The sequence below is a fragment of the Dermochelys coriacea genome, chromosome 2 (genome assembly GCF_009764565.3).
Source record: "Dermochelys coriacea isolate rDerCor1 chromosome 2, rDerCor1.pri.v4, whole genome shotgun sequence".
Taxonomy (NCBI): domain Eukaryota; kingdom Metazoa; phylum Chordata; order Testudines; family Dermochelyidae; genus Dermochelys; species Dermochelys coriacea.
The window spans coordinates 147527362-147544557 of NC_050069.1; the positions used below are offsets into that span (position 1 = coordinate 147527362).

Sequence of the window (17196 nt, forward strand, 5' to 3'; positions counted from 1 at the left end):
TATATTTTTAAAACAACCTAAAGTTCACTTACGATATCAGTGTCTGACCACATTTCATACTGCTTCTACCCAGCTAGGTAAGTACACATTGCAAAGCATTTAGGTACAATTAAATTTTAAGGTACTTGCAATTGAATCTGATATACAAAAAAACAAGAAGACATCCATTGAATGGACCACATGTGGTAAAATTGAATTATAGGGAATGAGTTATTGTAACACCAATGCAATCTCTAAAATAAATTGATCTGGATCTCATTGAGTTAAATGTATCCAAGGTTATACCTCAATGTGCCTCATATGTACAAACTCTCCAAAAGGGATAGGCAGCATGTTTAAAATTATGGTATGTCGGAAAATCCATAAGGAAAAGAACCCCAAGGGGTGTATTGGAAACTGCTTTGGAATGGGTTAGAAGTTGGAATACTGGATACTATTAACATAAAGGTATTCGCAAATAAATTAAGTTATGTTACAGCAGAAATACAAGAACTGGAAAAGCCCCTTAGTGCAACCTTGTTAAAATTAGGTACGGGGCAACAATTATTTTCTAAAATACTGCTAGTATGGCAATAGCAAGGTGAAAAAAAATATTTCTTTTAGCAGTGACTACAGAGACACTACAAGGAAATGTATCCTTAGCATTAGCCTGTACACAGGCCCAGGAATTGAGTCAGCAAATAGTCATCCAAATGATCTGAGAAGGCATGCAAAAAACAAAAAAAAAACAACAAAAAAGTTGCCTTTGGAAATAAAAAGTTGTTGTAGAAAAAAATGTCACTGAGGAAAAAAGAGAATTGGCATCTTGGTGAAAATTGGTAAATTTTACTTTTTATAAGGATCAAATGATCATTCAAGCATATGTAATATCTGTCTACCCTATCCACACTATTAATATATACCCGATACTACCTAGTAATGTATTCAGTGGACCACCATGCATGGACCCACCAAAAATATGAACAATGAAAAAACACAGATGTATCCCAATGTATAGCTCATGAAGATTTAGGATATGTATGCAAGGACCAAAACTTGCAAACAAGGAATGAGTTACTTTTACTCTAAAACCAAGGGCACTCAAAGGTGCATGTTTAATGTGTTTACAGAAAAAAAATCAGCTGTAATTTATGTAGGTCAAGGCTGTAGTATGTGTTAGAAAACATTATCTGGAAATTATTGTAAATAATAATGAAGTGTATTTTATGACATATTTAATTAATAAGATGTTTGTTATGTAATGTTAGTGAAGTTAACAGTTGTAATTTTGAATAGTATGTACCCCTTTGGATTGTAGAACATTTGCAGTACAATGTCCATGTATTTAGTGATACAAGATTTGTCAATGTAGGTCTGAATATAAGTATAATTTGATAACTGTTAATTCACTCTATGTTGCAAGACCATTTGCAATTTATAAAATGCACTAAACAACAATCTGCAGTGATGCAGCACAAAAATCAACAAGTGACCAAGCTTTTAAAAACCATTGCTGAAACAGAATATAACTCTTGGTGGGAAACATTACTGGGATGGTTGCCTACGGCGACTGGAGCTTTTAATACAATGATTCACCCCATAGGGTGATAATTGGAATCCATTGGCTTTGCTTTTACGCATGGTGATATTGGCAGAATGGGTAAGAAGAATCATCGGGAAGATACAAGATGGCCAACATGCGAATTAACTAACACTGTTGCTCACCATACCCAGGAAACGTACCCTACTAATGTAACATGGGTATCCCATGTTAGTGATGACTGCTTCGGTGAAAGCATCATCACGGCGGGTAATCGTAGGCCAGGGACCTAATCAATCCCCCCATATTAAACCAGCCTTGTGTGAAACTCAGGGAGATCACCACTAGAATTGGAAAAAAAAAAAAAAAAGAATAATCTGCTGCTGCTGCTGCTGATAAAGGACCCCCACCTCAGGAATGTCCCTAACAAGAGTTATAACCACTAAGGGTTGTAAAGTAGAGATGCCCAGGCCCTAGGAAATTTTAGCAAGGATATAGAGAGACTCAACAAATGGTACAGAGATAAGGTAAGTTCTGACCAGTGAATTTATGCTGACCATCTGCACAAACAGAGAAGGTCACAAATAAGTTACAATCTGGACATGAAAGATAAATACAAATACTTGGGAAGGAAGGATGATGCATAAGAAAGTGGGATTGCATGTGATTGCATCAGTGTGTAATTGGTTAAAAATTTTGTTACTTAGGGTGTGGGATAATGTGAAGGTTTAGTAAATTTGAAGGAGGTAGCTAGTTTTATCTATATAATGTAAATGAAAAACAAAGCTCTTTGGGAATCAACTCTGTACTGCAATACAAGAACAAGATATAGTACCCCCTGCACGACTGTGATGTGTGCGGGTGCCAGGAACCCCCAGACGAGTGGATCCTCACTGGCCATCGGATGAAATTTGTCTATACATTGGGAGTGGTTAGCACACTAGATTTGCTTGGCATATGTATCCTGTGTGTGTTGCTAACAAATAGATGTTTAGAGCACAGCTGTGTAAGGCTCTTTCACGGGGAAAAGGTTCCGCAGACCTGTAGAGCCCTGAGCCTCGTGGGTAAGGATGGGTACTTAAATTGACCAGGTGTCTCCCTGAGCCCCATGCGTACGGGTAGGTGCCTTATGCCATGAGCCTTCAGAAAGAAAAGAGTGGGGGTGCCTAAACTGACTGGGTCACACCTGGAGCCCTTGGTAGGATATAGGCAGGGTGCCCCAGATTGTGCCGGATAACAAGACCAGTTCACATGTATGTTACTTTTGCTCAAAATAGGTTTAGTTTTATAAGAATGTATGTAGTGTTTAGACTCTTATGAGATGCTTGTAAGTTGCTGCATGCATTAATCTCACTTGTAATGTTGGTATTCCATGTTATAAGAAAATATGTAAGTTTTGCTTTTATAACTTTTAAAATGTTTGCTCGGATGCTGTGAACCCAGGCACTGGAATCGTCCCCCTTACCCATCCAGGAATATCACAATCAGATGGTCCATCAAGGAACATCGCAATATGAGGAACTGGTTAATGTCCCTACTGCACCTCAGAAATGCTATATGCAAGGCAAGGAAGCTCTTCCTGTGGACTTGGAAGCTGAATGAAGGAAATAAACAAAGTCACAGGAATATTTTCCATCTCTTTCTTTGCTATTTGAACTCTGACAGGGCCAAAGACTCCAAACTGAGGCAGAGAACTCCATGGGGTTATCCCTAGGTCAACAGTAAAACACACTTTGAATTGACAGATCACTACAACTCTGTAACTCTTATGATATAGGTAATAACTCATTTGTATATAGATGTTTGCTTGCTTAAACCTGAAAATAACTCTCGTTTCTTTTCCCTATTTAATAAACCTTTAGATGGTTTATTATAGGATTGGCTACAGATGTTGTTTTTGATGTAAGATCTAGAGTACCAATTGATCTGGGGTAAGTGACTGGTCTCTTGAGACTGGCAGCAACCTGACTATGGTGTGATTTTTGGTGTAAGTGACTATTTTTTACCACTAAGACTAGTTTGATTGAGTGGCAAGATAGACTGAAGAGTCTAAGGGGACTGTCTGTGACTCCATGTTAAAACTGTTATAGTGATCCAGGAGTTCACATTGTAACTGACTTGGTGAAAACTAATTGTAGAACACACCACCAATCTGGGGTGTCTGCCCTGTTTTTGACAATCTGCCCTGAAGTGGGCACTCATGGTCATGAGCCACTCAGGAGCCACAAACAGTGTGACAGCAGGCAATCCTCAACATTAATGGCACGGAGAAAAAGTATAGGAAAACATTGCAATGGAAAAATGAGCTTTATATTAAATCAAACAGATTTAATAATGTTATTACCATTTTTGGAGTTTGAATAAAATAAATATATAGACAATTATAAGAAGTGGGCCAAACACAAATGGATCTTTTAAAGGAAACAAATGTAGAGAAATAAGCAGAAGTGAAGCAGGGCACATGATTTACATAAGGAGGACAATATGGGTGAGGTAACATCTTTTATTGGAATAACTTCTGTTGGTAAGAGAGAGAAGCTTTTGAGCCACACAGCACTATTCTGTTGGTAAGAGAGAGAAGCTTTTGAGCCACACAGCACAGGTACTCCCAGACCTGAAGAAGAGCTCTGTGTGGCTTGAAAGCTTTCTCTCACCAACCGAAGCTGCCCCATTAAAAGATATTTCCTCACCCACTATGTCTCTCTAATATCCTGGGACTGAAATGACTGCATTACATTACATAAAAAGGGACGTATGTATGATTTAGTTATAACTTACATGATTTACAGAGGAAAAACAATAGAAGAAGGCAAACATTTATGAAAGATTTCATGTGGAAATCTCAGTAACTGTTCATATTTGGACAACATGTGCTACTGACTACAGACTAGAACTTCCAACATGATATTTGTGTGATCCCTTTAGAGGTTAGAGGCTTGAGACTCTCTTCATTCATTGTAGGTGGAATTAGAAGGTGAGCTATGAAAAAGATTTATAATACCTGTGTTGAAATGTGAATTTATACAGTTAGTATTAATAAGGATGAATATATGTATAATTTGAATGATTATATTTTAATTATATGTTAATAACATCAATTTTTTTATTTTAAAGAAAACAGTAGAATCTAGGTTCTGAAATAAAAGATCCTTTACACTAATCACCACCTGTAATAAAAGGTTATGTAAGCCAAATATAATCTCAGTAACCACATGCAATCCCATTGTCCTTAAATTGTGCATTTGGTGATGTGAGCAATACCTCAGCCTTAAATACATTTTCATTGATGTAACAGATTGGAACGTAGTAGAGCTGTTAAAAAAAATGGGCTTTTATTGAAACATTTTTGTTAAGAAAATATTTTTGACCAAAAATTTTAGAGTGGATTTTTCAGAACAAAATTAAATTAACTTTTTATTTTGTTTCTAATTGAAAATTTGGTTTCATTAGAATTTTTGAAATTTTTTTTTAAATTTCATATTTTAATTTCCTCCTCTTTCCCCCCCCCATTTTTCTCTCCTTCTGTCATGTGGTGCAATATAATGAATAATGTTCAAGTTCCCCCTGACACTTTTTCCTCTTTTTTTTTTCTTTTTCTACTCTAACTTCTCAAAATTTCTCCAATTTGAAAAGTTTACAGAGCTGCAAAATGAGAAAAGAAGAAAAGAGGAAAAAGTGAACCCACATCATTCATTAAGTGGCAAAAAATGGGAAAGAAAGAGAAAAAATGTTTTAAAAAATATATTTTGTAACTTGAATCAAAAAGAAAATTACAATTTTTTATTTTAAATCAAAGTGTTGTTTTGCTTAGAAATGCTCCAATAAAGAATATGCATTTTATTTACTGAAAAAAAATTTTTTTTTGCCAGCTCTAGAATTTAATAATCAATTCAACTGATAATGCACAAGAAAGAACAGAATCCATTTGCTTTGCCTTCTTATTTGTATTGGCTCAGCAGGCTAAAAGGAGTAAAGGCTGATAAAAGAATTTGGTAAGAATTTGAAAGCACACAAGAAGTAAATTTCTTGAATAAGAAGGGGCCAATTTTATAATTATTTATGCCAAAACTGTTAAAAATAGGAGCCTAAAGTTAGGCTTTGAAGTCCATATTTTGACATCTAAATAAAGTGTGTTGGTTTTCAAAAGTGCTGAGCACCCACCAGTTTTCATTGACCTCAATAGGACTAACATTAGCCTAATATTTTGAGTAGGTCTTACAGTAGAACTACATATAAATCTCTGACATTTGTTTTTCCAGGTAACAAGCTTACAAAATAACATTTAAAATACATTATCATTATATATTTTCATTAAAATGGCATAAATAAAACTAAGAGAATACATACCAACAAAATTTTTCCATGAGAAAGGATTATCGGTCTGTTTCCATGACTGTGGCCAGGCCATCAGGACTGTATTATGTGTCATCCCTCCCAGACCAGCAGACTGAATCAAATGAGACATTCCATCTCTGAAAGTGGGAGATACCACGATCTGGCAAAATCCTTTGGTCTTTTCTACCCCCATTAAGGATTTAATATTCTATTAAAAATAAGAAATTGAAGATTACACATGGGACTATATTAAAGTAAATAATTATAAATACCATAGTTAATCGTTGCACTAAAGTAAAGTACCAATAAGATGCTGTACACTGGAATATGACATCAAGGAACATTGTTTTACTCTCTCAACCCAATGAATGAACAAGGTGCTATGATAACTGTAAAACCCACGTTTTAAAATCACTCTATGCACACAGAAGTCTTTGTTTCTTAAGGAGGAATGGAATATGAGTAACACAATGTTTGAGTCACTTTGCCCAGTATTTGATAATAAGTAATGCTTGGTGTGGGCTATTGTTGGCTATTGTTTGCATAATCTTCTTGGCTGGTGAAGGCCTGTAGGGAGGTACTGGGTCCATTATAGGTTGAAATATCCAGTACTTCTGGAAAATGGAGAAGGATGCCAGGAGCTCTTTAAGAAACTGTTGTGAGGCCAATGCTCAAGAAAGCAACTTCTGGTATTGACAATTTGGTTATCTATTGACCAGTATCCAACCTCCGAGGAAGGTCATTGAGAAGGCTGTAGCAGTGCAAATCTGAGGGCTTTGAGAGTCTTCTGATTTCCTTACATCAAAGTCAACTGAGTTGTGGGCATGGAGTAGAAACTGCACTAGTTGTATTAACTTCTAGCAATGGATAAAAACCAATGTGTTTGTGCTGATTATTATTGTTAGCAGCTTTTCAGACCATGCTTTTCTTAAATTGTTTGCACATGATAGCACAAGTGAGTGAAGCTTCACTTGAGTTGTTCCATTCTTATCTTAACAAAGGTTAATTGTAATTGTTCTTTTGCTCAGAATATCTTCTCCCAAGCAGTGCCACAGGATCTATATTGTCATAGCTCTTGTTTAATGTGTATATGAGTTTGCTGGGAGGCTTAATAAGGATGCATGGGCTGTAAAGGCATTCAGCATGTCAAAAGCGATCAGCTCTAAGTCTCCAAAACTGACCCAGCTGGACATATGGAATTAATTACCGAGTGTTAAAATGAAACTGGAGCTTGTATTGGGGCTTCTTGATTTATGTCTGGAGTAAGTCTTCATTTACTGTCTGAAACTTAATCTAGACAAGATAAGAGATATTGTTGGTGGGCTGGGAAAAGCTGTTGAAAGACTTTGAGGAATTTATTATGGCATCTCTTATAAATAAAGAGCACACTGACTCAATAACATATCTGCATAAATTTGGGTGTGTTATTAGATTCTACTCTGCTCCTGGATGTGGCCAAGAGAGATTTTTCCATCTGTGCCTCATGAGAAGAGGTCCTTGTCATAATTATCCATGCTTTTGTCACCTCAATATTAGACTACAACTATCATGCACTGTACATTAGGTTGTCCCTTAGAACTATAAGAAGTGTAGGCTAATGAAGAATGCTGTGATTAATTTATTCAGCAGTTACATGTTGGAAACACATTAAACAGGCATTCTAAGATCTGGGATCTACACTGGTTTCTAATAAGCTTCTGGGTGGAATTCACGGAATCAGTTTTGATCAATCAAGCCCTAAATAGTTTTGGATTTAGTCACCGGAGAGATCACCTCTTCCAGCCTTGTCATACTGTCACAACTGAGATCAGCACAGGCACTTCAGCTGGAGCCCACTTGATTAAATGACAGAGAGCCTGTTGGCAGGATGTCCTCCATGAAGTTTCCTCAACTTTGGAATGCACTCCTGACCTTGATCTGGCATTGTCTACTTTGCTAGCTTGTAGGTAAGTTACAAAGCTCACTCTTTTTCTTGTGCTTCATAAGAAGGGATGGGCTGAAGGCTGAATGAGTCAAGTGCAGTGGTTCTCAAACTTCTTACTAAGGTGACCTTCCAACTTCATTTTATCTTTTTTTGAGGATCCACTATTACCCATCCCCTGCCTCCTGCTCCACCGTTCCCAGCCCAAGCCCCCTGCTCAGCTTCCCCAGCCCTCTTGCTATTGCTGTCCTATCCCTACCCCTTCCCTATTGCCGTCCTAGCTGGCCCTTCTCTCTCCCCATGGCTGGGCTGCAATCACTCCCAGGTGGCTGATTACAGTTGCCAACCCTCTCGGCATGGCCGTGAGTATCCCCGAATCAGGCTGAATCTCCTGGAGGCTACTGAAGCCAATCTGGGAGATTTTAAAGTGCTAGAAGTCTGGTGGCACAGTAGGCCTAAGGCCTATGAATCATAGAATCATAGAATATCAGGGTTGGAAGGGACCTCAGGATGTCATCTAGTCCAACCCCCTCCTCAAAGAAGGACCAATCCACAATTAAATCATCCCAGCCAGGGCTTTCTCAATCCTGACCTTAAAAACCTCTAAAGAAGGAGATTCCACCACCTCCCTAGGTAACCCATTCCAGTGCTTCACCACGCTCCTAGTGAAAAAGTTTTTCCTAATATCCAACCTAAACATCCACCACTGCAATTTGAGACCATTACTCCTCGTTCTGTCATCTGCTACCTCTGAGAACAGTCTAGATCCATCCTCTTTGGAACCCCCTTTCAGATAGTTGAAAGCAGCTATCAAATCCCCGCCTCATTCTTCTCTTCCGCAGACTAAATAATCCCAGTTCCCTCAGCCTCTCCTCATAAGTCATGTGTTCCAGCCCCCTAATCATTTTTATTACCCTCCGCTGGACTCTTTCCAATTTCTTCACAGCCTTCCTGTAGTGTGGGGCTCAAAACTGGACAAAGTACTCCAGCTGAGGCCTCACCAATGTCGAATAGAGGGGAACGATCACGTCACTTGATCCGCTGGCAATGCCCCTACTTATACAGCCCAAAATGCCATTGGCCTTCTTGGCAACAAGGGCACACTGTTGACTCATAACCAGCTTCTCGTCCACTGTAACCCCTAGGTCTTTTTCTGCAGAACTTCTGCCTAGCCACTTGGTCCCTAGTCTGTAGCAGTGCATGGGATTCTTCCATCCTAAGTGCAGGACTCTTGCACTTGTCCGTGTTGAACCTCATCAGATTTCTTTTAGCCCAATCCTCTAATCTGTCTAGGTCCCTCTGTATCCTATCCCTACCCTCCAGCGTATCTACCTCTCCTCCCAGTTTAGGGTCATCTTCAAACTTGCTGAGAGTGAAATCCACTCCATCCTCCAGATCATTAATGAAGATATTGAACAAAACTGGCCCCAAGACCGACCGTTGGGGCACTCCACTTGATACCAGCTGCCAACTAGACATGGAGCCATTGATCATTACCCGTTGAGCCCGACAATCTAGCCAACTTTCTATCTACCTTATAGTCCATTCATCCAGCCTATACTTCTTTAACTTGCTGGCAAGAGTACTGTGGGAGACCGTATCAAAAACTTTCCTAAAGTCAAGGAATAACACGTCCACTGCTTTCCCCTCATCCACAGAGCCAGTTATCACCTCATAGAAGGCAGTTAGGTTAGTCAGGCATGACTTGCCCTTGGTGAATCCATGCTGACTGTTTGTGATCACTTTCCTCTCGTCTAAGTGCTTCAGAATTGATTCCTTGAGGACCTGCTCCATAATTTTTCCAGGGACTGAGGTGAGGCTGACTGGCCTGTAGTTCCCCAGATCCTCCTTCTTCCCCTTTTTAAAGATGGGCACTACATTAGCCTTTTTCCAATTTTCCAGGACCTCCCCTGATCACCATGAGTTTTCAAAGATAATGGCCAATGGCTCTGCAATCACATCCGCCAACTCCTTTAGCACTATCGGATGCAGCGCATCCAGCCCCATGGACTTGTGCTCATCCAGCTTTTCTAAATAGTCCTGAACCACTTCTTTCTCCACAGAGGGCTGGTCACCTCCTCCTCCTCATGTTGTGCTGCCCAGTGCAGTAGTCTGGGAGCTGACCTTGTTCGTGAAGACAGAGGCAAAAAAGCATTGAGTGCATTAACTTTTTCCACATCCTCTGTCACTAGGTTGCCTCCCCATTCAGTAAGGGGCCCACACTTTCCTTCACTTTCTTCTTGTTGCTAACATTCCTGAAGAAACCCTTCTTGTTACTTTTAACATCTCTTGCTAGCTGCAACTCCAAGTGTGATTTGGCCTTCCTGATTTCACTCCTGAACACCTGAGCAATATTTTTATACTCCTCCCTGGTCATTTGTCCAATCTTTCACTTCTTGTAAGCTTCTTTTTTGTGTTTAATCTGCCCTGGCTCTGTGCCACTCCAGGAAGAAGCAACATGTCCAGCAGAGGCTCCTAGGAGGAGGCGTGGCCATGGGGTCTCTGTGTGCTGCCCCAACCCCGAGTGCCGACTCCGCAGCTCCCATTTGCCAGGAACGGGGAACTGCAGCCAATGAGAGCTACAGGGGAAGTGCCTGCAGGCAGGGGCAGTGCGCAGTGCGCACATGGCTGCCCCTGAGCCTATGAGACACTGCCAGACATGCTGCCGCTTCCAGGAGCCACCCAAGGTAAGTGCCACCTGGCCGAAGCCTGCACCCCAAACCCCTTCCCGCACCACAACCCCCTGCCCCAGCCCTGAGTCCCTTCCCATACCCAAAATCCCCCCAGAGCCCACACCCCAAACCCCCTCCCCAACCTCCTGCCCGAGCCCGGTGAAAGTGAGTGAGGGTGGGGGAGAACGAGTGACAGGGGCTGGAGTGAACAGGGGTGGGGCCTCGGAGAAGAGGTGGGGCAGGGGTGGGGCAAGGGTGTTTAGGTTTGTGCAATTAGATAGTTGGCAACCCTATGTCTGATTGTCCACTTGCTGGCTCTGGCTACTTTCTGCACACTGTTGTTGCTGTCCAGATCCTCCTCCTGCTGCCCAGGAGAAGTGAGAGTGGGATCTGGGCATCAGCACCAGTGTGGGAGAAGTGGCTGGAGCCAGCAGATGGACACTCAGCAGCCTACCCGTGCCCCAGAAGTGCTTCCTGTGTGCTACTGCCTGCAGGAAGTGAGAGCTTGGGGACGAGGCATTCGCGGCAGACAAAACTCATTTAGACCTTCCCGCAATGTACTATTTGTGAAATAATAGTCTAGTGAATATTTATTTGTATGTGTATTAGTTGTTCTTTACATTCTATACAGTTGTATATTTTAATTTATGGGATAGGTACTCAGAGCACAGGACAGGTGCCTACAGAGAATACTTTTGTAAGTTTGACAAATACTGAGAGTCTTTTAGGAATGCAAGTTGAGCAAGTCTTCCCTAAAATTGTTATTTTTATATCTGGCTTCAAATTCTCCCAGATTATGACAAAGCAATGACTTTTTAAAAGAAAACTTTGAGCTGTTTTATTGTAAGTAAATAATCAGACAAATGCTATGTGCTATGCCATACTTAGAGCTTCTGTTTTTCTGGGTTTATTCATCCTGTTCTGGGGAGAGTTATTTTTAGCAATTTTTGAATTTTATATAGATGTCAAAAATCAGGAGTTTAGGGCTATCTCTTTGTATATACTGTAATGAATAATGTATATTATACACAGTATAATACTACAGTATACAGTATATGATACTGTAATGAGTAATCTCTTTGTAATATTTCCTTGTACGAAAAAGCATGGTCTATGCTTTGCCAACACATTAATGTACTTTAATAATCATACTCCTGTATACTACTGCTCTGTAGACAAGCTGTACATCCATAGATATAATTAACCATTTCTGGATCTTCTGCAGTGTTTATTGGACAAGTACAGATTTCATATTTTATCTATCTATATCGGGGTATTTTATCGGTATTTATTGGTTAAAATAAAAAATCAGAAGTGATATCCATACTTAATTTTTGTACTAGTCTAGTAGTTTAATATGATCATATCATAGATAATGACCAGGGTAGTGTACCCAATGTTCCTCTCTTCTGCCCTGTGCTCCTTATGGAGGCCCTAACCTACCAGGTTGAGAAACACTGTTCTAGATCATATTTTCTTTTAAAGATAAAAAATAAAATGCATTAAACTGAATAAATTCATTAAAACTACAATCTTCATATTGATAAATCAATTCAGTTTCATATAGCTTTTACTAAGATATTTTAAAAGAAATGAATCTGTTGTTCTGGGTGGAAGCCTTCATTTAATAAAATTTATGAACCCCTAGAGTTTCTGAAACATGGCAGTAAGCTCAGTAATTGAATTTCTTTTTGAATGACATTATTCTATTGTCATTGTATATAGACCCCCAAAGTTATCTCAGTTAGAAGAAAATCCAAAAAAATCTTAATCAGTACCTTGTTACAATTAATTTTGAAGATAAGCTCTTTGTACTCCTTCCATGACAATTTAGCTTCAGCTATCAAATCGCAAAACAAAGTTATAAAATTAGATTAAGAAGAAATGAGAGGGGACAAAGAATAATGAAACCCATGAGCCTACACAGAAAGAAATCCAATTACTGAGATAATTATCACCTCCTTTATCTGAAAATTAGGTTTACTCCTTAATACTGAGACACAAATTAATCAGGTCAGTTCATCTAAAAGAGACCACAAGGAAGTACCTGTATTTACCTGAAGAATGTGCCAATACCTATTTGAATCTAAAAGTAGAATATATTTTATTAATATCCAGACTGTTGTGCTCATTCAAAATAAATTGCTACAGCTATGTCTACACTACTGACCTTACAATGGCACAACTGTACTGCTGCAGCTGTGCCTCTGTAAGGTCTCCTGTGTAGCTGCTCTATCCTGGTGAGGGAGCTCTCCTGCCAGCATAATCAAATCACACTCAACAAGCAGCGGTAGCTATGTCAGTGGGAGATGTTTTCCTGCAGACATAGCATTGTCCATACCTGTGTTTTTGTCCGGTAAACTTGTCAGTCAGGGTGGTGGTTTTTTCACACCCCTGAATGACAAAAGTTTTGCCAAAAAAAGGTGCTAGTGTAGACAAAACCTAAGTTTACAATTGGTTGCAGCTTCAAAGAATTTCTAGTGTTGGGGCGCTCTCAGCTGGCAAGTAAACATTATTGGCTTCTACAGAATCAGCTCCAGCATACTGGGCATGCCTGCAATGAAAAGGAGTGTGGCCAGAGCACTTCTGAGCCCCATCTATTCTCAACTGGCATATGGCCCCTTTGGTCTTTTACTTTGATCTTTATTCAGGGGGAAAAAAATTGAAAAAAAATTAAAAGAGCGATCACATTGAACAAAGTATATTGTCTTTGATACCATTGGCCATTAATTATTATTGACATGCCCTTGAACCTCGGAAGGGGTAGACAGAATTGCTTCAGTGGCTTTGTTTCTGATAGGTTCCAGAAGGTAGAGTGATATTGAGCAATTGCTCATCTACTCAACAACTCCCTCATGCAGAGTTCCATGGTGTTTTTTTTTATTCTGTCATCTCTCTTGTTCAATATGTACATGAGGCTGTTATGTGTGAATTGTGATGCCTCTAGGACAGGGGTGGGCAAACTTTTTGGGCCGAGGGCCACGTCAGGGAATAGAAATTGTATGGTGGACCATGAATGCTCACAATGTTTTGAGAGTGGGAGGGGGATCAGGGCTGGGGCAGGGGGTTGGGGTATGGGAAGAGGCTCGGGGGGTGCAGGCTCCGAGCAGTGCTTACCTCAAGCAGCTCCTGGAAGCAGTGGCATGTCCCTTCTCCGGCTCCTACATGGCGGCGCACGCGGCCAAGAAGTTCTGCATGTTGCCCCATCCACAGGCCGCCCCTGCAGCTCCCATTGGAGAGTATAGAGGCTGGAGCAGGGCCATGCCATAGCTTCCAAGAGCCACGTGGTTCGGCCCCCAGCCCTGTGCCCCAGCTAGAGCACTGGAGCAAGGCCGAGCCACTTGGTGCAGCCACGACCCAGCACCCTGGCCGAGCACCGTAGTTTGCCCATCCCTGCTTTAGGATGTAAAACACACTCACAGCTCTATGCTTTAAATTCATTGGACCCAGCCACTGAAGTTTAATAATTTTATAATTCTAGCCGAAACTGGGACCAGGGATGAGAATTAGCTAACAAATTGAACTTAGATAAAATTAAATGTAATACAAATACAGTAGAACCTTATTTACTAACTGACCAGTCAACCACACACCTCATTTGGAGCCAGAAGTATGCAATCAGGCAGCAAAAGAAACAAAAAATAAATAAACCAAATACAGGACAGTACTGTGTTAAATGTAAACTACTAAAAATAAAGGGAAAAGATTTGACAAGGTAAGGAAACTGTTTCTGTGCTTGTTTCATTTGAATTAAGATGGTTAAAAGCAGCATTTTTCTTCTGCTTCAAAGCTGTATTAGGTCAATGATCAGTTGTAAACTTTTGAAAGAACAACCACAACATTTTGTTCAGAGTTAAAAAGATTTCAGAGTCATGAACAACCTGCATTCCCAAGGTGTTCATAACTCTGAGGTTCTACTGTAGGAAAAGGAAGCAAACTGGAAGAACTGGTAGAGATCAGCTATATCAGTTAAAGGACAGAGTACTTGCTGTTTATTAAGTTTATAACCAGGGGATCATGTTATATCCTTGGTTGCTCATGGAAGTCCAGGTAGCATCCACTACCAAGAGTGCTTTTTCTGCTTGTACCTGGCAAGAAGGCTGCAACCTTTTCTTTCATATGCCAACCTCATGGAAATTATTTATGCCTTTATTATTCAACTAAATTAGTGATGTGTTAACATGGGTCTACAAATAGGACTCTACATGAAGCTACAATACAGCAGGGATATTCAAACCCTGAGGTACAACTTTTCCCATTATCATTCATTCTGAAAGAAGCAGTGATTTTGCAGGGAGAGATATTATACAATGTAGCACTCTATTTCTGATTGACTGCTATATGCCAGGTTGAGGCATCACCATAGGCAGCTGTCCATCATTGTAGCCTACACTGCAATCGAGGAAACTACAGATGTTAATAAAGATAAATTCTATCAGCAACTAGCAGCAGTGACACAATCCATTCCTTGGCATGACAAATTTATTATACTCAGAGATATGAACTTCTCACCAAGTTGCCCCAGAAATGTCTTCAAAATTATACTTGGGCCATTTTGCTCAGGAACTATAAATGATAACTCTAGAAGATTACTCCTCTTTTGCTCTTCTCACAATATTGTCATCACCAGCAGTTGGTTCACATACTTGGGATCCTGGATGTCTAACAATGGGTGGATGAGGAAGGAGCTGGACCATATCTTGGTCTGGAATCATAGTATAATAAGGGCATAGTGGGTCTACAGAGGTGCAGAAGCCCTGGCAAATACTGACCATCATCTCCTTGCTGCTAAAATGGCAATTACTCCCTGGTTTCAACATAAGAGCATGCTTGTTATGATACATAAGGCACAATGCATCTGTGAAGACTCAGCACTTGCTAACAAGTACTCTGTCACAGTGAAAAATAAATTCTATGCACTTGGCACGCTCCTGGATGACACAGTATTAGCCTGGACTGCCATAAGCACAGTCATCCAAGAAGCTGTAAATGCCATCCCACAATCAAAATGCTACAAGCAATACTCCTGGCTATCCTCTTTCTGTGAGGCGCTGCCCCTTCCCCCAGTGCCCCTCTTCATCCCCCGGAGGCCCCGCCCCTGGCCAAGCCAGAAGCCGGAGTGGGGCCAGGGAGCCTGGCGCTGCCACACTTGGGGTCAAGGTCGGCCGAAGCAGCCCCCTGCCCATGTCCCTGCCCCCTGGGCCCCTTGCCCAGGGCAGTAGGAGGGACCCAGGCTCCCCACAGCTGCCCGTGCAGCTCTTATCCTGACCTGGCTCCGGCCAAGGGGTGTGGCCTGGAGCCACAGCCCGGCCATAGTAAGAGTTGCACTGGCAGCTGTGGGGAGACAGTGCGGATCCTCCAGGCTGCTCTTGGGCCCCTTGCACTGCAGGAAGATAATGGTCCACTTCAGCTCCCCCTAACTGCCCACACGGTTCTTACTATGGCCGGGCTGTGGCTCCAAGGCCCCACCCCTTGGCCGGAGCCAGGTTGGGATAAGAGCCATGCAGGCAGCTGTGGGGAACCAATGCGGACCACAACTGCCTGGGCTCCCCGGCTGGGCTCCATCAGCTGCTAGCCTACCACGGGGGTGGGAGCTTGGGGGGAATAGGATGGGAAGGGGGTGGGATCTCATGGTGAAAAGTGGGAGGGCCATGGCCCCCAGCCCTCCTGTTCCGGTGCCCCTGCTTGATGACCCTGTTCACAGCCAACTTATATCCTTCTACTTCCTTAGGTTTCACAACCAGAATGACAATATCACTTCCTATTACATGAGGAAGATTATAATGATCTAAGGAATGAAGACCTGGTCACTTCAAAGATCTATCAGATTAGTCAGTTTTCTTCATTTTGTAAAAAACATTTTAAAAACTGTTATATAAAGAGTTTGATTTCCACTGTATGTTTTAACCAAGTAAAATATTAGGACTGTTCCATGGCCAAATAAGATACAAACATATTTTTCATAGAGCAATATTTGAATGGCATAGTAAAAGGTAATCTGACTTACAACTCTCCTACAGTGGTTAACACTAAACAGTGTGATATCAGCTCACCACAATATTCATGTAGGAATAGGAAAGTAGTCATTGTGATAAAGTCAGTATCACACCAAGATAGAGGGACTTGTCTACACAGTAAAGCAGTGTTCACCAGCTGGGATGTACAGTCTAGCATGCAACAGCATGTCTCTCACTAACTGGCTGCATAGACCTGCTGGTGCATACTAGAAATTCCCTTCTGTGCACTCATGTAGAACTGTATAAAAACAGGACATCAGTGTGCACTAGGGAACTTTTAGCGTGTACCAGTAGTGTCGACACAGCCAGTTAGTGACAGACATGTTGATGCGTACTAGAATTTACATCCTACCTGGTGCACACCGATGCACAGTGTAGACAAGCTCATGAAAGCATCTTCAAAACCTTTTAAATTGCTTTTTAAATTAAATATTAGCAAAGAATTTTCTAGGCATTCCCTATGCTAAAGCGGAGGTAGAATTGCAATAACATTATCCAGTTTCTAAAGGTGACCACTGTAAATATATACATTTTTTAGGGTCAACCACTCTATATGAACCACTATGTGAATGTGTTTTATCACTCCATATGGGAGAACACTGAGCCCTCCTGATCCTACTTTGGATTTATCCTAAGAAAACTAGAAGAATAATATCTAGATATAATAATATCCTTCTAAATTTTATAAAGAATTTTCATAATTTGATTCAAATCACTAAGCTCATTTTAGTA

The 17196-nt window shown here is 40.8% G+C and overlaps 1 protein-coding gene across 2 annotated transcripts in view; it reads right to left on the reverse strand.

Moving 5' to 3' along the window:
• SLC12A7 (solute carrier family 12 member 7) overlaps positions 1–17196 on the reverse strand; it is a 328393-nt gene that overhangs the window by 59107 nt on the left and 252090 nt on the right. For both annotated transcript variants that reach the window (XM_038392945.2, XM_038392944.2), the window contains exon 18: positions 5867–6062. In XM_038392945.2, coding sequence (XP_038248873.1) covers positions 5867–6062 — 196 coding nt within the window. The remainder of the gene's footprint in view (positions 1–5866; positions 6063–17196) is intronic.